This window comes from Agelaius tricolor, unplaced genomic scaffold, assembly GCF_023055355.1.
Source record: "Agelaius tricolor isolate 1412-34295 unplaced genomic scaffold, bAgeTri1.0.p SCAF_10, whole genome shotgun sequence".
In the NCBI taxonomy this organism is placed as follows: domain Eukaryota; kingdom Metazoa; phylum Chordata; class Aves; order Passeriformes; family Icteridae; genus Agelaius; species Agelaius tricolor.
In genome coordinates this window covers 29,474,555-29,498,279 of record NW_027269270.1, presented here as the reverse complement: position 1 = coordinate 29,498,279, position 23,725 = coordinate 29,474,555, and the positions used below count along the sequence as shown (strand labels likewise).

The following is a 23,725-nucleotide window of genomic DNA, read 5'->3' as shown; positions in this document are numbered from 1 at the left end:
GAGAAAAGCTGGTGTAATGAACTGTTCTGAGGTGTAAATGGCTAGGTTTAGGATGAAAAAAAACAACCCCAAACAAACCTGATAAATTTGAAGGGTACTTGCTTTATAGAAGCTTTGCAGGTGTGTGTTCCAGTGCCTCTTCCTCAGACACACAGAAACTGAATGCAAGGCAAGATTGCAGCACTCAACTCTATTAAAGAGCAAGTACTTCAAGCAAGGTTTTAAGAACCTGACAAACGTCTGTAGCACTGGAGTAGTCTGAGCATCTTCCAAATTGAATCAAAGTATACTCTGCCAGCAGCTCTGCACATTCAAAATTTCAGAAAGACCTTTATGCTTTCAAAGAGTCACAGTGGGAGTTGCATAAAGCTGGAGCTGAAGGGCACGCTCTGAGCCCTTGGGATAATCTTCATTTTGGATTCTGCCAAAGGGCAGGTGCAGCCCATCCACAGGGAAGCTAAAACAACTTTCTTTACACACCAGGTGAACACACTGCTCAGTGTACTTCTATCCATGGTACTGTGCTGCTCTTAAGTGAGTCCAGGAGAGAAGAATGCACAAACAAAATAATCCACTGCAATATGTGGTGAAAGAAAATGCATCTTTAAATTTATTAGGTAGTATGAAGGCAGTTAGTGAACTTGTAATGCCAGAAATCCCATTGAGAATTTGATGTGAAAGGACTGCTCCAGTTGGGAAGATGACTTGTTGAACTCCTATTTTTTTGTTTAGCATTTCCTCAATGACAGAATCCCTTGGAAGAGAATCTGTGATATGCAAGGTGAGTGCCTGTCTGGTTAGTGAAATGGAGCAGGATACAGGCAGCTTTGGACGTGGCTGTTTCCAAAGGCAGTCTCAAATATCGGGAGATAGGTACCCACAGCCCTGGTGACAAGGCAACACAACATTTCACACATCAGTCAGCAAACAGCCTCTTGTCTGCCTTCAGCAATGGGCACTGTATTTGACTCCTCTCATACACTGGCATTTATGTCTTTTCCAACAAGTCATTGAAAGACTAATCCCAGTTTAAGGTGACAGAAGAAGAAAAAAATAACAGCCCAAATCACCCAAAATCAGGCCAATCCACCAACAGGTAGTTCAGGGACAAAGTGCTGACTATCATTAGCATTTCAGTTTCTTAGGGACATATGTAAGATGTCTAAATAACTCTGAACTTCTGGTGATTTACATTTCAGACAACAACACTGGTTTTGTGAAATTTCTGAGTATTTGCATAGAGTTGAAAGAAGCTGGTTTGATGTTACATTACACTGAAGAAATGCAAATCATTAACTCAATGTCCAGGATTAGCAGCAGAAGCTGTGGAAAGGGGACTTCCCCATTGACGTGAGCAAATTGCAGTAAACTAGAAAAATCACAATGATTAAGGGAATCTCTATAATTATGATACCCAGGAATTTTCACTAAATGGTGCCTCAGAATACAGCTTGCACCCTGGAAACAAGTGCATGTTCAAAATCACCTTTGGTTTATGTTTTACACCTGAAAGCAGAAGTAAGAGTATGAAGAAAAATCCTCCCACTAGCAAACTATGCCTTGTGTTTCCATCAAGTCTGAAGGACTGCAAAACAAAAATTCTCTCCAGCATGCAAAAAGCTATAGGAGTCTCACAGACTGGAATTCAAACCAGTTTTAAACCTTTCAAGTGCTGGATTCCAAGATGGGTACCAAAAATTACATGTGCACCTGAAAGGTGAGCTGGAGATCCAAAGCCTGGGATTTTAGAGAGACCTGCCCAGCCCCAGCAGGTAAGCACCAGTGTAATGGGAGGGGGTCACTTGCACCACAGCTCCCAGCTGACCACCAGTCCCACTCCTGAGTAGAAAGCAGTCCTCTCAGAGAAACATGGATGTGGATGAAGAAATTAAAAAAAAAAAAAAGATCTATAAGCTCCCTCCACTTTCTCCACTTTTTAAAAGGTTGGAAATAGTGTGAAAAACTAATTTTCTAGAAGATATTTTTAAAAGCTTAATTCTTCAGCTGCAAACTGACATTTTGCAGTGAAATATATTTTTGTACTGCCTAGAAATTAATTTTTTTACATTTCTGCCCAGAGGCAATGCCATCCCTGAAAATGATAACTGTGCCAATGCCATTACAGTGTTAACAACTGCTTTTTTCATAACTAAATGCTAAGTTTAAAAGTAAGTAACTCTTCTCTATGGGCATCACAGTTAAAAGGAAGCAAGTTTAACTTGCTGTTTAATGTTTGCTATTTCTAATCCCTGTCTGGCTCTGTATTCAAGGGAATGCAAGCCTGGTTTTGCTATTCAGGCCATTTGTATCTCACCCACTCTTCAAAGACTCCAGCACAATTCATGTTCTGAGGACCAGAGGGTGGGGAGGCACAGGTCACCCAGAGCAGCTGTGGCTGCCCCATCCCTGGAAGTGTTCAAGGCCAGGTTGGACAGGACTTGGAGCAGCCTGGGACAGTGGAAAGTGTCCCTGCCCATGGCAGGGGTTTGAAAAAGATGAGCTTTAAAGTCCCTTCCAACCCAAGCCATTCCATGGGTCTGTGACCACACAGCTGCTTATCACACCCCAGGAAAGATCCAGTGCCTGAAGCAAAACAGTGAGAAAGAAATGCAAAAATCCTCTCAGTTTCACCAGCAAGTTTGCACAGGGGACAGCTTTAAATAAAAGGCAGAAGCCTGGACATGCTGGGCTGGTTTGGGCTGCCACACTTGCCTCCCATTCTGCTCAAGCAGCCAAGACACAAAGCAGTGCACAAGAGCTGTTCTTGAGTTCCTGCAGGTGTTTTTGCCACCCAAAGCAAGGCAGAACTGCTGGTACCTGCCCTTGAGCAGGCTCTTAGGAGGGAACACCTGGGGCAGCCTGGATTTTGTCAGCATTGTTTCTGTTTTGCAGACACTCATGGGGAAAACATAACAGAGGACATGGCTGATACCCAAAGGCCAGGGTTTATGTCAGCCTTTAGTTTCAAACCTTTACATAAACTGTGGACAAATGACTTTGTGTCTCTCTGGTTCTGACCCATATTGCACACCAAAATGAAACATTTTGGGCTCCTTTGTTTACAAGTTTAAAATTACATTACAAAGAATACTGGATGAGCATAATGTAACACCCTAACTGAACTGCTTCAGAATAAAAAAAGTAGACCCTAGAAGAGTATGAAAGAACACAGACACTTGTCACACTAGATTGTAGAGGTGATTTGAAGAGTAAAAGTAGATATATGCATAATTTCATGCACATTGTTTTTCCAAACTGAGGTTGTACATAATGTGATGCATATATTGCCTTTTGAAACATGCATGTACACAACCATCTCACTCCAACAGTCTAACCTTGAAGTAAAAAAGAAAAAATCTTAACAGTAATATCCTTTCCATTACCCTAATACATTTTAATATTTTAAATCAGCAGTTCTGACTTGAGAGCTCTGTAGGCACATTTATCATTCAGCTGTGCAACCATGCTATAAACTGTCAACTCTTCATCACTGTCCACGTTGACAAATTACTCTTGCAACAGCATTTCCAAGTTATCCCTAGCAGCCAACACACCTCATAAATCCACATCATTGTAGTGTTATTAGAATTTCATTTCATGCTTGCATTCGCAAACATTTAAGCTTTCAACCTCTGCTGCTGGACATTAATCATGAAATTAATCATAGGATTAAGAATGCCAAATTTAAACTCAAGGTTAATAACACACTCACCCAATATTAGTTTTACATTCTGTCATAAGAAAACACTCTAAAAGAAAAAAAAAAAAGGACAATACCTTTTTCTGAAGTTAACAAATATGCACATGGGCTAATTGCACTTTTATTCCTTCATGAAATGAAAAGTTGACCAAATTAAATATTGCTGCTTAAATAAAAAATTCAAATCCCAAGACCCTTGAAAAAAACAACCATTTGGCCTCTGAAAGTCTGCTCACATTTGGCCATGAAAGATCAATTATGAAAGAGCTAACACCATCAACTGACTTTTCAAGACTGATGAAAAGGGAAGATTGTAATGTAAAAAATTGGGTTTTAACAGAAATGCAAAACAGTAAATGTCATTGAAGAATATTAGTGTCTTGGCTTCAGCTGAATATACATCATCATTTTTAAGATATATCTGCATTAAAACCATGAAGCACCTGCTGGTTGACAGAATACTAATGACCAAACATAGCCCTTCTGATACTAAAACAAATCCTTCTAGGAGAAACCTTAGATCAATTTCATATGATTATGAAACCATATCTCTAGCCTCTATGATAAATAACAAAATAAATAATATAGTTGTACTTTATCTTTTCCTTCTACAGCTTCACAGCCCATAAATAAATCAACACTTGGTGCTAGAAATGGAATGAGTCAAAACTGTGATTCAACCCAGCCTTTGTTATGCCTTCAGATAAATGTTTTGGATATGCATTTAACTATTGCTGCTTCAAGCAACACCCCCAGAAGTTCAATGACAGTCAACTGAGTAAATCAACAGAAACTGCTTTGATTACAACAGAGTCATTTATTATAACAGACTTACTGTTTTAATCTCAGATATTTAATTTAAAATCCCAGCCTGACCCTCCCAATCCTACAGAAGCTACAAAATTATTATTAATTGCAATCCTGCAGCCACATTGGCTCTTTTAGTTCTTTGCAAGCAGTGAGCCACTGGATATCAATACTCCTTCTAAGATTAGTTGCCATAAGTTATCAAAATTTCACTTAGAAGAGGCTGAGTGATCAAGTACACCTGCCTATTTCTGGTGCATGCACACTTCAAGCCAGTAATAGAACTCATGATAATTAACTGACAAAACTAATTCTTGGGAAAGAAGTGTTACCCAGGAAATAGAAATAAAACCTCACTAGAACAAGCATCTTACTCAGCTGTGTACAAAACACCTTAGGCTGTGACAGGTACCAAAGGCTTTAGCCAATATAGCTGCAGCTTCACTCATAAACAGGATATTTTGTTCCTGCTAACAGATTCCACAATTCACAAACAGTCTCTGAGCAGGAAGTGGCCATGCTGCTCAGGACAATGGACCATCAAGCACCATTTTCTGAATTTTCCATTCCAAATGCTCTCTATTAGTACGTAAGCAGCTGCATTAAAAGCAACAGAAAAAGTGTTTAAAGGCAAAGATCTCTGACTGAGCTTCACATGCAGGTTTAACAGGATACCCAACATGGCCTCCCTGGAGAGCTGCTACTCACATCACTGCAGTTACAAACATTAGATTTCCTCAGGCTAGAAACCCCTGCAGAGTTCATGAATAATAGCAACACACTTAATAATTCAGTTTTAATAACTTTTCCCTCTTTACCTAATTATTCTGCACAAAATGATGATTTCTTTTGAGAAAAGTACAGCCAACAAAGCTATGAAGGCAATATGATGTTCCCCTTCTGCAGATGAGAAGATTACTGACCTCACTGAGGTAAATAAAAAAGGAGCACGTGGACCCATCTACACCATAGCTCGCATAACAGGGATCCGACCGCCACATATCTTTCATCCACTGCAACAGAACAAAAGACACAAGAGTTTATTAGGTTAAAGTACAACAAAACAGCTCTGTTTCACACCCAGGAATAAAGGGGGAAGTGGCAAAGTGGCTATAAATATCACAAATAACAAACCAGGAATTTTATTAATGATTAGCAGCACTGTATGCCTGCATTCAGTAATGCTGGGAAAGCAACAGCACAGCAGATGTGAGCACAGCTTATACAAACTGGCAAGCAGAGAGAAATATCAGAAGGAGAATAAAACTGGGATCCAGACATTTGGCTCTGGCTGGAGTTGAATGCATTGTGTGTTCCCCACCATGATATGCTCCCTCTAGAATTTCAGATATCATTTCAGTTACCAAAACTGAAATCTGCCATTTCTGCAGAAGCAAATAATTAATTTCCGTTCATATTTCAATATTCAAATAATTTATTACATAGTTACTATGCAGCCTGTTTGCCAAAACAGATCAAAACACAGACCAGAGATTCAAAATGTAGAGAGTTTTAATTTTAGAAATACTTGGGTGTATTAGCAAGCAGAAATCTTACTATTGTCTACCATTAATCATAGAATCACAGAATGGTTGGGTTGGAAGAGAGTTTAAAGATCATCTCATTCCAATACATGGGCAGGGGCAGCTTCCATTAGACCAAGTGGCTCTGAGCCCCTTCCAACCTGGTCTTGAACCTTTAGGGATGGGGCATTCACAGTAATAAACCAGTATCCCTTACATTTGAAACTTTTCTTGGGGAAAAAAACCAACCTTAAAAAGCTCAGTCTCTGGAAGTTTGTTGGAGTTTGTGTCTTGGTTTAAGTTGCCTTTTTCTTTTTTCCTTTCCAGCTAAAGTCTGATGGGTTGTAATATTTAGCCTTTCCAACTGCATTATTAGTAAAATACAGGACTTATGTAGGGTCCACTGTGAATCCCAGAATTCTGGTTGCACACTTAGGCACTGCCTATTCTTGAGCAGAGGAGGCAGAATGTTTTCAAGGAAAAAGGGGGATAGAGGAACCACACAGACTTGTAAGGCAATGAGATGAATAAATGCAAAGAAAAATCACGCTGAAAAAGGGGCTGGAGCGAGGTACCCACAGAATCACAGTCCTGGGGCAGGAGAACACCAAATTACTCATCATGGGGAAAAAAACAGGGCTTTTTCAAAGGAGGAATTTCTGAATAACAAGATAGCATTCAAACAATAAGGCTTTTCAGTAAATAATATAGCATTTTAATATGGCAATTTTTTCCTGTCTTAAGAGGATGCCACTTTATTTCTCTGCAGCAGTAGTATTAAAGGCTTGAGGTGAGCAATGCTGCAGTGACACACAGTCCTAAATATCCTATTTTTTGACTTAGTTGTTCTTGTTTAACACCTCTGAGTAGAGACCTCTTGCAACATATGTTCCATTTTTAACAGAATGCACATAAGATTAAAACCAGTTCACTTACCTTTATTTTCCCTTCACAGTGAGGAAAACCATCCATAGGAGGCAATTCACACTGTTCCTGGGCTCCATTTATGAGATCTAAAGAGAAACACAGAGCATAGCTGAGCTTCATTTCACAGCTCTGACAGATAGCCTGATGAATTCTGCCTTTTGTTTTCATGAATCCACAGCCCAGACTGACTGAAGGGTCCTACTGGGTAGGATATTTGTTACAACATTAAAACTCAGTGTGCTCCTTTTTGACCACATGAGAAAATGGTTGCATAGATTTCAACTCTGACTTGAAGTGAGAGTGCTGAATTACAAAAATTGATGTATAAAGACTCAAAAATTAAGCTCATCCATACTGAAAATAACAAGAAGAAAATAATTTCCTAATCAAAGTGTGCTGGAAACTACTAAATTGCAACAATTTGTTTTCATTTGTCAAACATTTATAGGATGTATATGGCTCTTAAACATGAAACTAGTTTTTCAAGCTCTGCTATCACTTTATCAAATACCCACGATCCAAAACTTGGCACCAGATATATGACCCAATTAATAAATGTTGCAATATGATCTCATTTAACAACTGAGTAGCACTACATCACATCTTACAAGAAATATTTCCTATGGTCTCCCAAGGTATTTTTTTCTTAATTTTTGCCCATTTTAATATTTTTTTCATTCTAGATTATTGCAATGCATTAAAGACTGTAATAAAGAGGAGGATTTCTAGCCCATGAGCCAAGGAAAAAGCAGCAGTTTTAAAGGACATTACCCCTTCAGCTCCAAGGGACTTTCTTAGAAGAACCTTCTAATGCAGGCCTTTAAGGCAAGTAAAATTATTACCATGGTGGAGAGATTCTTGCCAAAGGCAGTGGAGGAGGTTTTCAATTTAGGTAGTTCATCCCACAGCTATCTAAATTTTACCTGCATCATTTCTGGCTTTTTCTACAGCCAAGAATCAAGATCATTAAAGTCAGCCAGCCATCACCCTGGGAACACTTTATACTGTGGCAGTAACTGTGCACAATTTCATCCAGAATATGCTAATTAGAGAGCCCAGAAGAAAATACAAAAAAAAAAAGTTGCAGTGTTAGAATAGAATAGCGACAAAAATCTGTGGTTAAAGTTAAAATGTTGCATTATATTATTATATGCAAACCCCACGACCTGATCTATCTATTTTCCATTTTTTTTTGCAAATAGCTTCTTCTAAAGATAAAACTTGAAATGTGAGCGAAGCATTGCAAAATGAACTTGATGGGGGAAAGAAGAGTCATGGCAGGAAGTCCTCACTTCTTTGTCAGTCTCTGCAGCAGGAGAGATTTGACAAACTGAGCTGTGCTGCCAGTGACAATAGCACTGAAGCAAAGTGGTTTGTACAATGACTTTGTAATTTCAAATCAATAAGCACTTTCAAAATATTCTGCCTATCTTCTCATCCTTGTGGGGCTCTTGCAGACCAGACCACTGACATCTAAGGCTCTGATTTCTGCTCTGAATAAGAACATACAGAGCATGCACACAGATAGCAGCAATTTAAGGTATATTCTCAATTCAGTCAGTAGAGCTACATAATAATAGGACTATTTGCTTCACTGCAGTTCAGGAATCAGACCTTCCACTTGCATCACACCAGAATCAGTACCTGGGATCTAACAGTAATGAAGATGCATGGCTACTATATGGTAATTTTCAATAATCAGTAAAATTCCATTAGAAGACCTTTATGGTTTAAAAGGGTTTGTGGGATTTTCTTTTTTCTTTTCCTCCTAACCCATAAGTCTGAATGCAAAATAACATTTTTACATAAGGCATGTCAATTTCAAGATCTTCCTAAAAGAAAAAAAGACCACTGAAATCTCTGGTACAACATCATAGCTGCAGCATGACCCTAAAAAAAGTTAAACTTTCAGCACCATACTAAATTTAGGGTGGAAAATGCTGAATGCCTGGGTATAGCTTGCCAGCAAGAATGAGCCATGAATTTTGTCATTTAAAATAAAGAAAAATGTCTTCTATCTCAAGTTAATTATGCTATCATATGATGGCTTTCCTCTTCAGAAGGTTAGTCAAGCAAATCCTCTCTTCTACTTAAGTCCTATTAAGTACAGGGTAATACATAAGCACAAGCTATAATTCCTTATTTTACGGCATACAGTGCCAAGTCCATCACTTATACCATATTTCATTTTAATGGGGATTTCATGGCCTGTTAAAGAAAGAAAAGATGGAAGAAAAACCCCCAAAATCCAGAGAACAGCCTGATTTTTAGTAAATACACAACTGCAGTTTACATGTTTGCTTCTGTCATGTGTGAACACGTTCTCTGCATCCCAGTGTGGTTTTGCTGAGAGTCAAAGGCCTTTGCTGCTGTTCATTACTCACAAGGTTTTACCTGTAAGAAAAAAACAAAACCCTCTTCCAAGAGTCACACACTGCACCAGCCTCACACTTCCACAGCTCCCATCAGCCGTGGCAGAAGCACACAGAGACTTCCCAAGCACAAACCCTGCCAGCCCTCCCTGCTCCTCTCCATCCCAAGAAGTAAAAAGGAAGAGAAAGACATTTTTCTCAGCACAAGATGCAGACTTTCTCAGGCTTCTGGTATCCTCTGTGGCCAGCTGCACTAAGGCTTTTTCAGAGCAGTCCCACTATTGCTCTTCCACAGGGATGGGTTACACACAAACAGAGCATGGATCTCTTCAGGGTAGTTTGTCTGTACAGGGAGCATGGAACACTAATGCCCACCTTTATCACCTCTTTTTCACCATGTTGAAATATTAATGTGTCTGGGAGTATTACCAAGAGCATCTGACATCTTTCCTCCTTCTTACCAGCAACAGTAAACACTCCTAGGATTTGCTTTCCTCAAAAATATTCATGGTTTTTCTCCACCATAGTCCACAGACAGAGGAGATGCTTCACACAATCACCAGCTTCCCATTCAGCCTTACCATGGATCTATATCCCAAACACCTCCATCAGCTTTCACTTGCTTCATTCTCAGCTATTACTAAGGTAATAGCACAGTAAAGGCAATTCTATAAAACTTAAATATAAAACTGCTATCCAGAGCAGGAAAAAATGTAGCAATATGTGCATACAAAAGGAAATGAATGTGAAAGAGCAGAAGGAACAGAGAAATGTAATTCTGTTCCATCTGAGCATTCCCTAGAGAAGCAGTCTTTCCTCAGTGCCCATGAATAGGAAGCCAGCTGATGCAGTCAGACTGGAAACACATCTACATCAAGGACTGCTGTCCAAAGCAACAACTGCCTGCAGAAATGGGCAAGTCACTGCTGGTTTCCACACGTAAGCCTGAGAATTCAGTGCAGAGCTCTGAATTCCCCAGTGAATAATCCTGACAGTTCCAGTCAACGACTACTTGCTCTGGTTGTACCCTTTCTTCTTGGCCACTGGCAGTGGGAGTTCTAGGTTGAGAATCATCCCTCCTAATTTTTTCCTTAATGATCAGACCCTGTATGAAGAACTACTTTTCTGCTCCTCCTGCTGCTCGTTTGAACTCAGCATGGAGGTGTGCTTGAGCTTGTTGGTAACACCTCATAGCTGGCTCTCCTTAAACAGGAATCCAGAGCTGAACAAATCTTGTGTTTCCCGTGAGCAGCTGAGACCAAGCTCGACGAGACACCAGCAATTCACACTTCTGAGTGTGATCATAAAGACAGATGAAGTGCAGGAGATGAAGGAGTGGAACCCTGGGGATGCCAATCTTCCATCAGGATGCCATCAGGATCTTCCAAAGCACGAAAAGCAAGCATTAACATACAAGTCAAGACTTAGGAGGTTTTCATCAACCCCAAACCCTAATATCTCATGAGGATTCTTGTTAAAAAGTCTGGATAGATGTATTATGCTGTTAGCAAATTCATGTTCGATAATTCTTTCCTGAAGGGGAAAACTAAGCCAGACATTAAAGTTACTTTTGTTGAAAAATAGTATTTGAGAAACCACAAGAATTTTTACCCTTAATTAGGATTTATGTAATTTAAAATGTAAGCTCTGCAATCTCTTTTCCCAGCCAAAATTTAGAACTTACAGCCAAAAAAGTTAGAAATACAGCTGTCAAGTTAGTACAAAACAAAAGCAGTTAATAAACACACTTTTTGCTCCTAAACTTTGTGTGAGCCATTAAATTATGTTCTACACACACCTAAGTGTTTTTGAATTCATGCATAGTTTATCTCCCCTTGTTATGAAAATACATAATCATTAAACATTTATATCATATGATGTTACATTAAAAGTCAATGCATTAACACACTAAAAACATGAACACAGCACATTATAAACCTAAAAGCATGCAGTTGGTACAGATCATCCTGAAAAAAAAAGAAAAATATTGATAAAACACCCACCAACTGCAGATTTTAAAAAACCTCTTTAAATACTGTTTGTGAGGTCCTGGGATATTTAAAATGTAACTACCAAACTCCATCCTCATGTTTAGAAAGGAGCCATATGCTCCCTTCACAAATGATCTACAGCTTTGCACCAGACGTCGTTGGAGCACAGCAGGTGAACCTGAACTTGTGAACAATCCTCAGTTGTTTCAGTGCAAAGTCTGGCACGTCAGCACCAACCACACACATCTGAGCTAAGCCACCGACCCTGCCCTGGAAAAGAAGCTTCTCTCTTGCTGCTTGCTATGAGCACTGCACCTGCTAAAGCCCCAGGCCTCCAGCACCTAAATACCAGCTCACAGATGCAGCTCTTCATTGCCTCCTGCATTTCAACTCCACAGGTTTTATTTGTAATAGTGAACGTTTACAACACCCACGTTGAGAATGATGTGGCTAAAAGCACAGTCTGTGGTAGGGAATTGATTTTTGTTTGCTTTCAAGTTGCTCTTTAATAAAACAGTAAAAATGAGCAATAGTAAGTGCTACATGCATATTTCCTCCCTTTCCTACATTGCACATTCTCCAAATAATGTGCTTTGTAAGACGCTAAAAAAATTCTGCTTCAATTTTCCTCCATCAGACAGTTAGGAAGTCTAGAAATATTCCACTAAGACAGTACTCTGAGTAAGAGTTATAATTAGTCACTCAGCAGTGAGTGCTGTTTGATAGGTGCCCTGTTTGTCATAAGAGTTTTAAAATAGCAATATTGGTTAAAGCAAATGAAAAGGGCTGCAATACAGCTGAAAATGCAAGCTGACACCAGCAGCCTATCTACTCTGCTAAGGACCAGCTTGGTGTTCTTCTGAGAATAGAAATGTATTAAGAATTTAACACGACACTAAAAATGATGTACTTTGGAACCTTGAGGCTTAAACTCTGATTTTCAGACTAGTGCATATTAAAGTATTTTTTTATGATATACAGCACAGATAATAGCTCAATTCAAAAGTGTTCCCATCAGCAGATTTCATAAAATGCAGAACCTCTCTAGTATTATAAGGTCAGAGTAATCACATCCGACCAAATCTATTCATCAATTTTATCTCTGTTCTCCTTCTGGTTTTGATCATTAAATATAAGTACTATTCTTACTTTAATTCCTGAAACTTCTCCTGTTTTTATTTCAGTCCTGAAATCTGGTATCTGTGGTTAGACACAGACTGTGGTTAAGGCTGGTTTAGTTTGTGTAAGGTCTCCTTTCCCTTCTCCAACTAATTAACACATTCTCAATTCAATTCACATTTTTCATCTCCAGCTGGTAAGATTTCTTTAAAGAGAGAATTTGCAGTGTGAGCTGAAAGCACTAACCACATATTCAACCAAATGAGCTAAAGGTTTCAAGATTTTAAATGCAGAGCACAAAATGCTTTCTACCAACATTTTAGAGACTTCTGTAGCAAAGTGTTGGTATGATTTAAAGAAAATTAACTTTTCTACCTCTAGTCCATCCTCACACAAGCTGTGCTGCTGTGTTCCATTAGCACTACTGAAATCAATGCAGTGTTAGGAGAATTCAAGTAGTAGTCAAGTGGTTAATCAAAATGCAGCCCAGGGGACCACTAAGAGTCCCCTTCAGCATTATTAACACAGCTTTGCACTGCAGTGGAAAATATTCACCATTGGTCCCCTGCGCACACCACGCTGTGCTGCGACAGCCAGGTTTGAGGCACACAAAGCTCCCCAGTTCCACACAACTGCCTTTGTGGGAGGGGGGAAATCTTAATAAGTACACATATACAGTGTGGAAAAAGAATACAATGCATTAGGCACAATAAACATGAGTCAAAGCCAAACATCACCTCCAGGAAGCTGCTATCTTGACTATCAGAGCCAATGCAGTCCCACACCCTGCTACAACTGGTACACACTAGTGCCCTGTGGGGACAGTCACCTTGTGCTCTGACACAAGGTGCTGACTGAAGAAAAGCCTACTCCAGTCCTCTCAAGACAGGAGGGCAGCTTTGGAATTTAAACCAACATGCAGTATCTTAGCTTTTTTAATCTCTGCAAGTACAGGACTATGGTGGAACTGTAGCTGCAGACTGCTAAACCCAACGAGGCCGTGTAACAAAATTAATCAGAGAGCCATGGAAACAAATCCACTGATCTTGAGGTTACCTGAGTCCTTCCCCCCTGACCTAAAAGGCTTCAGTGTGGCGGCCCCAAGGCTTCAGGAATAAGGACATGGAAATACCACCACAAAGGTCCTTCTCACCATAGTAACATTGTAAAAAAAAGCCTTGTAGCATTGCCAAAGCTGACTTGTCAGCCTGCCTTGCTACATACTCACGAAGGATGCCAGATATCTGACAGGCATCCAAGCCATCATGTCTTCAATGACAAGTACACACTGAAGTCTGCATCTTAATGACTGACTTGAAAGATGTTAAAACTGAAATTGTTAGAAGGGAACTGAACAGCCAACACAGCAGAACAAGCTAATGCACAAGGCAGCAAAGCTATGGAAGCTTTGAACAGACACACCAGCAATGTCCTCCCTGACTGTGCAGTGTTCCATGCAGCAGCCTGAGCCTGGGCTGTCCTGAGGCTCTGCAAGGGCCCTCCCAGCACCAGCTGTGTACTAGGGGAAGGCTGAGGAGGATTTAACACAAACCTTCACTTGCTCAGTTTTGTGGGATCAAAGATACACAATTAAAATCATTCAAAGCAGCACTTTTAAAGGCAAAAGAACATTTTGTAAAACACTAGTCTGGCAGTTTTCAGTACAATTATTATATCTGGGGTGCTAGATGGTCAAGATTGTCAAAAATTTAGCTTGTCACTGAACAAGCACAGAAAGAGCAATGACCATCTCTAAAGAACATCCCACAACACAACACTAATTCCACTCCCACTGCTTACCAAAAATATCACATGAAGAAAACAGAGGACTGATTTTCTGATCATGTTTGTGCAGATTTCCTTATCTGATGAACCATGATAGTGCAATTCTGTCCCACAAAAATCAAGGATTTCTTTTGTCATTATCTTAGAAAAGCACAACTGTTAAAAACTATATTGCCTAAACCAAACTGATCTTGTGCTTGTCACATGGAACCAAAGATGCAGCTTCAACAGTAGCAGCCCTGTAGACAAGCTCTGCTTTCAAGTGCCATGGTTTTGTATTTCCCCCTTTCTGTTTAATCATCCCTACAACAGCAACTTTAAATCTACTTAGGGTATCATTTATGGCAGTCCCTTAAAACTTCCTGTTCTAAAGGCTGATGAAAATTCTTATCTCCTAGACACCCAAAGTTTAGATTAATACTTTCCTGTGTGTATGGGAATATATTACTTCCCACAGATGCAGAAAGGATGGCTATCAAATATCTCTGAAGCTTTTCAGATACAACTTAGATAAATAGCAAAAGGAGAGAGAAGGAAAGACAGCTTTATTGCTTTTGAAACCAATCAGCCAAAGCTTTATAAGCATCTTAATATTATTGCATGATATAGCCCCACTGGAAGCAGGACTCTTGTAGAAAAGTCTGCTAATGACATTGCACTGTTTCACTGACAAATAAGGCTATAAAACACAATTTACTGCAGAGTTTTAAGCAGCAACTCAAGAAGCCTTTAAAAAAGATTATCAAAATTATTAAATATTATGTTAATCAGATGCTTCACAAACACTATGGTTGTCCACACAGAAAGACCAAAATTATTAACAATCACTAACATGAATTTGTCTAAAGTCAGCATTAAAATATTACAGCTGGTAAAGAGAGGAAGGGTAATCCTAACATGCTTGTTGTGATCACTGCATACTTTAACAGCTGAATGTTATAAAGAAAAGTATCATCTGTATTTGTAGACATACCTCTTTCAACTCCAGTAAAATGACAAACTGTTGGGTACCAAAAGGCTTTCACCACAATTTTCACATTACCTCAATTGCTCTAACACAACTGAAAAGGGATGTTATTGAAATATTACAGACAAAACCAACATTGCTATTATCACAATGCCCTCACCTAGCTTGTTTTCTGAACAATTCCTTCCCAACAGAGAAGATACTTATATTACAATTATGCTGGAATCATATGGCTTCCAGAGCATGCTGACAGGAAACTGCCACGAAGGAAGAAGTAGAGACAAGTTTTTCATTTCCATTTGGCTGCCTCTGATCTGACTAATTGCCACTGATTGCTTCAAATGGATGAAGAGCAGGCACTTTAAACAGGGATTAGGTTCAAACTCTACTCTAACCCTAGGTACTATCCAGTCCAGAGGTACCCGAGCAGTGACATCATCCAGTCATCAGCACAATACATTAATTGAACCTTAAGGAGCTCTTACCTAAAGGTTTTTCCTGTTGCTGCTGTTTAAAGGTTGCTTCAGACATTTTAAACTCAGGGTACCAAGAGTCAAAGGTAAAAAACTTGTGGCTCTGAAGAGAGGAATTGTGTTCTTTGCCACAGAGCAAGCCTCGGGCAGTAAAAAGTAATGCAAACACTGCAAACAGAAAACTCTTACCAGGCTCCTTAATGCTGCTCCTGAATACCAAAATTGTGAATCTAGCCCACTCCAAGAATAACAAACAACATTCAAATCACCCTAAAAACTGATGAAAGATGTTTCCTTCTCAGGTAAGAACAATGAACCTTTGCATATAAATTTTAAAGCAACAACATGAGTGTACATGTTCCAATTATCTGTAAATCTAAGGAAATAGCTCCCTTTTGTCCAGCTACAAAAAGAAAACATACAGGGATGTTTTTCATTTTATACATATGGCCTAGAAACAGGCCTAACAGTGCTGTACTTGCTCACTTTCCATCTCAGTGGAAGTTTTTCCAAGATCTGGTGCTGGATGCCTTGTGGCAGGAAGGTGGCACAGCCTGTCAGCACCCTGCAGGTGCTGCACCTCTTCAGGTACTTGTTCCTGACCTGCCTTCAATTCTACCAAGGCAAGGCAGACTGGGGAGGAAAAGGTCTGTCTGACCAAGAGATAACAGGACTTTAGCACTCTGGCACAGATAAATGCAGTTAGGACTGAGCAGCTGAGAGCAACTCTGCTGCCACACTGTCATCAGGCAATCACTTGCAAATCTGCTTTCCTAGACTTGTTCCACTGGCATTTCCCTACCAAAGGCAGCATTTGCTTCTCTATTTTGAGAATTTCAGCAAGTAACACCTTCTCAACAGAAATATTTATTTTTGCAGGAAACCCAAGGACAGACAAGACATAGGAGCACAGTTATCAACTTATTTACCAAGTTGCCTTAACTCTTCTGCTCTGTTCTCTTTTGGGACTGCAAAAATCATTGGACTTAGACTCAGACTTTCCTATGAGTCAGGACTGCCAGTATCTCTTTCAACTTGGTGGCAGAACAAAACAGTCCATTCATTGAAAACAAAATGAATGGCTTCAAATGTCATCTCAAAACATGTTTTTATTTTAACTGAATGTACCAGGTAGGTGATCTCTGTGTCAAATCCTAAGAGCCATTAAACACTGTAGGGAAAGACATTTTTAAATCATGACCAACAAACATAATAAATGTTTTCTTTCAGTTAATAATCAATAAAGTGCATATGGTAGAATGGCAGAGCAGATTGATACCAACCAAAATAAGGCTTTGAGAGAAAAGATCTCCCCAGTTTCATCATTCTAAAATGCAACCATTAAAAGCATGAAACATCTACTATAAATGGGTGAACTACTCCCTTGAGAAGAGATTTTGATTTTCTAATGGGTTACAGTTACCACAGAAAAAAGATCTTCCACTAAGCCTGGACTTCAATTTGTCATTGATAAAGACTAGACTTTGAATTTTGTTTTCGAAGACATTCCAAATATCTAGCGCTGAAAAATCATGTTATGCTCAAGAGAGAAAAGGATAATTATTTATTATCATAATTGCCATACACACCTGCTACATTAAGCTTTTCAGCTGCTCCTAAGCTGGGAGCAGAAGTGGTGGTATTGTTGGTCGAGTTTGCTCCTGTTCCATTCAGTACAAGATTCTCCACCTTGGACTCCAACTTCCCAATGCGCTGCAAGATATTATCCAACAGGACAGCAAGTGTCTTTTTCAAATCTGCAAATGAAAATGAAGTTAAACTGCTTAATAATGCAGTGCACACTGGTCAGACAGAACCAAACAACAGATACAAGAATCAGACTGGAGATATATATATATATATAGACATATATACATACATACATACATCACTTTCTCAGTGCAAATCTTTGCCATTAGCAGCTCTATGCATTCATGTTCCCCACTTTGTTCAGCCTCAGATCCAAGTTTCCTTGGCCATGGAACTTGTCAGCCTGTATATTTTATGAAGCACAGTGCTACTTGTAGATATACACATTCAAGGTGAAATGTGAGCCTTTACAGGAACAGAAAAATGCTTGCTTTGCAATGGCTCGAGTAATAAGAAGCTGCTTAAATAATAATGAGGCTAAACCTAAATCCATATTCAAACACTATCAGAGGAACTGTCTGTTGATACTCAGTCACCTGGGAACAAAAATCCCCTTCCCAAAAAGGACAGCTTTAAGCCAGTACAAAAACATTCTCCTGCATCTCCTCCATGTAACCAGCTTCTGCACTGGCAAATTAAAAATAGATAACAATTTCTAAAAAAATGTTAAATTCAACCTTTCTGTTGTATTCACACAACACCAAAAATCACATTTCCTTTCTTCAGTCTGCTAGTGATTGTCTCTGTTTGGTGCGACACAGGGCTTCCTTGGCATGGAAGGCAATGAACAATAACAGGAATTTGCATATCAAATGACAAGATGGAAAGAGGTCTTTTTTTTCCCTTATTTTTTTATTTTTGCTTATTTTTCCTCTTTTTTTTCTTTTTTTTTTTCTTATTTTTTCTTATTTTTTTCCTTATTTTTTTTCCTTATTTTTTTCCTTGGCTTTCATTTTGTTCAGATTCCTTGAAGGAACACAAGACACTTTGGCAAGAACTGACGGCAAGAGGAGAAAACTATCAGACAAAACCATATAATTATAATGGCAACAAGCCAAAGAAGATGAAACTATTGTCCTTTGTTCACTTACTCTTTTAAAGATTAAAGAATTTGGTACAAGGAATTTACATTATTTTTCCATTTAATTACATAAAATAATTTCATGTGTTTTGGTATAATGTATTTTCTGTTTTTTCACAACTTTCAAATCAAATAATATTCTGAAATACAATAGAAAACTTTTCCATACATCTGAAGACATTCTATTGTCTCTACAGCAGTCGTATTTTTGCCACATTCATTCTGTGCTTTTTTTTTTATTTTTCCTATGACTATCTCAATTCTTGTGCAAATGAGATAATAAATAAGAAAATGCTATTACTTTAGAAAGCTTATAATTGTTTTCTCCAAACAAAAGGAGAATCATGTTTATTCCATGGTGCCATAAAGAAAGTTTTTCTCATCATAAGTGTGTTTTGCTTTGTCCTGTAAAGATTAGAAGCAGGAATCTGAAGCACTAGTCCACACGTCTGGACTATTTTAAAAGTGGTCCAGAAGTTATTTAATGGCATAGTGTGCAGAAGAAAAGGAAACTCTGGACATAACAGGAACAAAACCATGGTACAGAAGGAAGAAAAAAATCAAGGAAAAAAAGTAGTAAAAATAACTCAGGAAACAGTGAGGAAGAAATGCAGCCAACATAAAAGTCTACACTGCTCATAAAGACAAAAAAGGTTCAAAATTATTATTTTTTAATTCTGATACCAACACACTGATACGAGAGACATCTTGTCAGAACAAAAAGGGAAGTGGAGGCTAGTTTGAGAAAGCGAGGGCAGAAGCACAGATTCACAGAATTTTTGTAAAAGAACAGTTTACGGCTATAAAGAAAAATCTAATATTCACTGTGTATATCTGAACTATAACTTTTAAAAGGAAAATATTGGAGCCACCTACCTGACATGGCAGAAATAAAAAGTGAGAAAGTAAACAAGCTGTGCAACCACAATTAAGGAATGACTGAAAACCTTTCAGGTAGGTAAAAGCAGTCAAATCCAGCAAACATTTAATTAATTCTTGAACATGGAAATCACGACTGTGCTCACTTAAAGCAATCAGAGGATAACATTAAGAAATATAAAAAGGCTAAATAAGCAAGAGCATTAATTTTCACAGAATATTGAAGAAGCCTCTACCAATTATTATTAACATCAGTCATTAATGTGTTTATTTGTGAAGAGCTAACCTGATTATTTGCTAGCAGCAAGTCATTTGGTATGCCAAACAGGACAAATTAACTTATTAAGTAATTACCTTACCCAGTTTCATAAACTATTATTTAATATGGTGTTATTCACTCACCCTAGTGCTTTTCCCCTGAAATATTTTAAATAACTGCATTACCATTATTTTCCATCTTTCCAAACTACTTGGTTGAAAACACCTGGCCAAACTTAAATTTTAAGTCTTTAATCTTAAAAATCTTGTCAGACATGGACTTGAAATTGCTACACAAACCTTGGCTTTCCCGTCACAGAAATGTCACAAAGTTATTTCACCTGCTTCCAAATGCAGTTTAACTTCTCCTTGGGAACTTGACCAGTGTTTGGAGGCAAGTCAACTTATTCCCCAGCAGGATTTGGAACAGGAAATTAATGCCACAGGCAACAAGCTGCAGGGGGAACTTTGCCTATGGATATCCTGTACCCATATTAATCCAGTTACCTTCAATATCTGGCGCCAGATTGTTTGGGTTTTGCTGTCTATTTTCTTTCTCAATTCATCCACCATCAAGCACCCCTGCACAGTAACAGGACACTGGTAATGGCTATACAGCAGATAAAGTTTTGGTTTGAGCCTAATCACACAATCCTCTGAGGATCCCTACTTGCTCAGAGATCCTCAATGCAAATATTGATCTATACCACTCTGTTTTGCTTGTGTTGCTTTGTAAGGCTACAGTTCCAGTACAGCTCAACATGCAGCCACAAATCTGGAGTTACAGAATAAGGGCAGGTTGTTATTTTAGCAATGAAGCAATTTAATTGTTCGCTATGTTGGGGATAATAATCTCATGCTTACAGGCAAACAAATGCACACCAACTCAAAAGACATGGAGAGAACCTTCTAGCAGGATATTTTCACTGCATGCACCAAAAAGTATAGAGCATTAAGAGAAAACTAGAGAAAAAAGTGCAGCTATTCTATCTGTTGCATCCTAGTCTATATTCTTTGTCTAAGCATACAAAAACTATCAACTCAATTTCTTCAGAGCTGAATATTAAGACAACTATAAAAGAAACCAAATGTAAATGACTAATTAGTTTTCCAGACATTCTGCAAGTGCATAGGTAAGTTGGAAAGAAAGTGAGTCTAAAAATTGCTAAACAAGTAAGGTGCATTATGTGAACTTTGACTGAAAAGGAACCACACCTAACCTGAAAGTTGATTATATTTTATTTTTTAGTAATATTTTCAGGTAATATGCTTCATTCTTTTCTGCTTGCTTTGTCTGACACATGCACAAAAACTTAACTCTCATCAACAAACTGGAAGAGAGTAAGCATTAGAAACAACTGCCAAACAAAGCACTAAAACTCACAGAGTTCTCTGCCCTGAGGCAAATAGGATATACTTAAGCTTAATTTAGGATTATACCAGATAAATAAACTTAAACATTAAGTAAATTGACTGAACAAAGAAGTGAAATGGGAAAGAAGAAATAAATAGCAGGTCTCCATTTTAAACTAAGACAAGCTTTTCCATGGGGAATTTCTTGCATCAGTGAAAGGAAAACTGCAAAGCCTCCCAACTTTCTTAAAAACACCGAAAAAGTTTTTTAAAACTGAGTTCTAACAAATAACCTAAAGTATACTAGACAGAGGTACTAGACAGACATAATAAAAATTAGCAGACACTGGAAATATAAAGTTTGTCCCACTTAAAGAGAAAGGCCATTTTCTCCATTTGTACAGAAAATGCATAGGGGTAAAGTACTGCTAATTGAGCGGCATTATGAAGCAAAATGTTTGGACAATTGAGGAAAAAGCCTTAATCAGATTATCAAATAATCCAGAGAACACACTTACCATATGCTGTCACTGTCCCAACATAAGGCCCATCAACCACATTTTTATTTTCTTCAGCTAATGCTTTGATGTATCTTTTGCTGAGATCCAAAATTTGCTCACGCAGGACTGAACTGCTTTCATGTTGTGTTTGCTGCTGAATAGTAAAATGCAGGAGCATCATTCCCCAAATAAAACCAAAAGTCACCAGAAAAAAGCCTAGTTTCTGAGAGGACAGCTTCCATGGAGAGAATGCCATGATTCCCAACAGCTTCACACAGTTACTACAAAGGTTCCTAAAGCATGAAGCCAAACAGCAAGTTCATGGTCCAGGTATATAAATATCACAGAGCAGGACTCAGTCTTATTCCAACTCCTTTGTCAACACGTATCCGTGTTTCAGTTCCATCCTGTTGCAAGAGAAGAGAAAAAAACACAGTTAGCACACCTGAGGTTTTTACTACCCACTCTAGTTCTTCCCTCTCACTGGTACAAACCAGGAGCAGACAATGTGCTTGCTTTGTAAATGGTTAATTTGCATGTCTCATCATTGCACTGTAGCAGCCAGAGCAAAAAGGGGCTGAGAAAAGCACTGGAAAGACAACAAAGCAGGGGTGATGTGCCCGAGCAGGTGGAGAACACCTCACAGGATCTGGATCAAATTCCCTGCCTGAAGTGGTTTCTAAGCTGAATTTCAAAGTAAGGCTGCTGTAACATATTTATTTGTGTGTGTGTATGCAAAACTTTGCAATGTTGCCAATGCAGCAATTTAAGACAATTCTCAATGTAATTCAGTTCTCAGAAAACAAGTAATTTTAGCTGGCAGTGACACTGCTCGGAGTTCCTGGCAGGAGCTACAGCATATGGCTAGATAGGTGATCAGGAAATCAGACTCCCTCAGGGGGAAAGAGGAAAGAAGAAATCTACATTATTTAAGCCAATACACTCTCCTGGCTTCCACTGCAAGCAGTTGGGAGGCTGGAATAATGTCCTGCTCCTGTGTGGCCTCTGCTGTGCAGTTACTCCTCAGCCATAAAACATACTCCAACGAGGTGGCTCTTTGCAACTAAATTGAAAGCACAAACTCCTGAATGCAGCAACATGTCTTTTATACATAAACTAATATTTTCAAAGCTTTTCATACACAAGGGAAAAGGAATTGTAATAGAGGCCTTCAAGATACAGTAGGACCAACTTTTGAAACTAAACTCAGTTATAAAACTTGGCATGAAGAATCCAAAGGCAAGAAATGGTCTCTGATGAGAGTTAGAGGCAGGGTCCTTAGCCTAAAGTCCAACTAGAAGAGGCGTAATTAAAAGGTAATAAAGTGTAACCTATCATGTTAGAACACAGATTTGGTAAAATGTTATCCTTTTAACTTCATAATGCTCCCAGACAGGATTAGAGAACATAATGCTCCCTTCCATTCTCTGCTCGCACAGATAATGCAGATGTTGCTGTGTTTTAATAGGATAATTACTCAGATCCTTGCTAGTAGTGCTCCCTGCTTGTTAAAATTCCCTGTAGATCTTCTGCTTCCAGTTGAACCAGGAGCTGTGCAGCTGGACAGAAATGCCTTTGGGGCACTTATCTTCAATGTGACTTGAGTGTGCACATTGCACATCGCTGATTAAACTGATTGTAGAGGTGAAGGCACATTACTTAAACTGAGAGCAGGCAAGGCAGACACTGTCCCGGGCACTCACACTGCTAAAAGAACAATCTGCAGCCATCTTTTGCTTAAAGTGGAATAGGGCAGAGAAATTAATTGCAAGTACAGTGAAAAACATCATAAAGCCCTCAAGCTGGCTTTTTTCACGCTGAAAATATCTCGGGAAAGAAAATGAACAGTCTCAACAGAGAAAATTAAGGACTGTTTAATGCTGCTCTACATAAATTTCAGTTAATTTTCCAAGAAATGGCAGGGAGAAATTTTACTTCTTTCTGTTTGTTTAACTATAGTCTTGAGATATTTTTGGTATGGCTGGATAGCAGAATATTGTTACTTCATTAAAAGCTGAAAGTTTTACTATTCTTTTGCGTTATTGGGTGTGAGAAAATATAGAAAAATCCATAGTCTAAAAAAATATAATGACTTTAAAAAAAAAATCTAAAATATTCCAGATAAACTTCCTCAGTGACTTAATTTCAAGTAAGCACTGACAACATCCTCTACAGCAATAAGAACTGTGGTTAAATAGTCAATATTTCTTTCTCAATTATCACTTGTTTGTGAAGCAGAAAACACTGAGTAAGAAAGTAAACCTATCACCACCCATGTTTTAACAGACAAGTGCTAATGATTGTTTATGACTAGTTGATAATGGGGAAAAAACACCTCTG

The 23,725-nt window shown here is 38.6% G+C and overlaps 1 protein-coding gene across 4 annotated transcripts in view; it reads right to left on the bottom strand.

Moving 5' to 3' along the window:
* Positions 1-23,725, bottom strand: part of MGAT5 (alpha-1,6-mannosylglycoprotein 6-beta-N-acetylglucosaminyltransferase) — a 112,244-nt gene that overhangs the window by 48,322 nt on the left and 40,197 nt on the right. For all 4 annotated transcript variants that reach the window (XM_071435426.1, XM_071435427.1, XM_071435425.1 and 1 more), the window contains 4 exons: positions 21,404-21,792; positions 17,254-17,421; positions 6,967-7,043; positions 5,431-5,520 (listed from right to left, as the gene is read on the bottom strand). In XM_071435426.1, coding sequence (XP_071291527.1) covers positions 5,431-5,520; positions 6,967-7,043; positions 17,254-17,421; positions 21,404-21,641 — 573 coding nt within the window. In that variant the 5' untranslated portion in view covers positions 21,642-21,792. The remainder of the gene's footprint in view (positions 1-5,430; positions 5,521-6,966; positions 7,044-17,253; positions 17,422-21,403; positions 21,793-23,725) is intronic.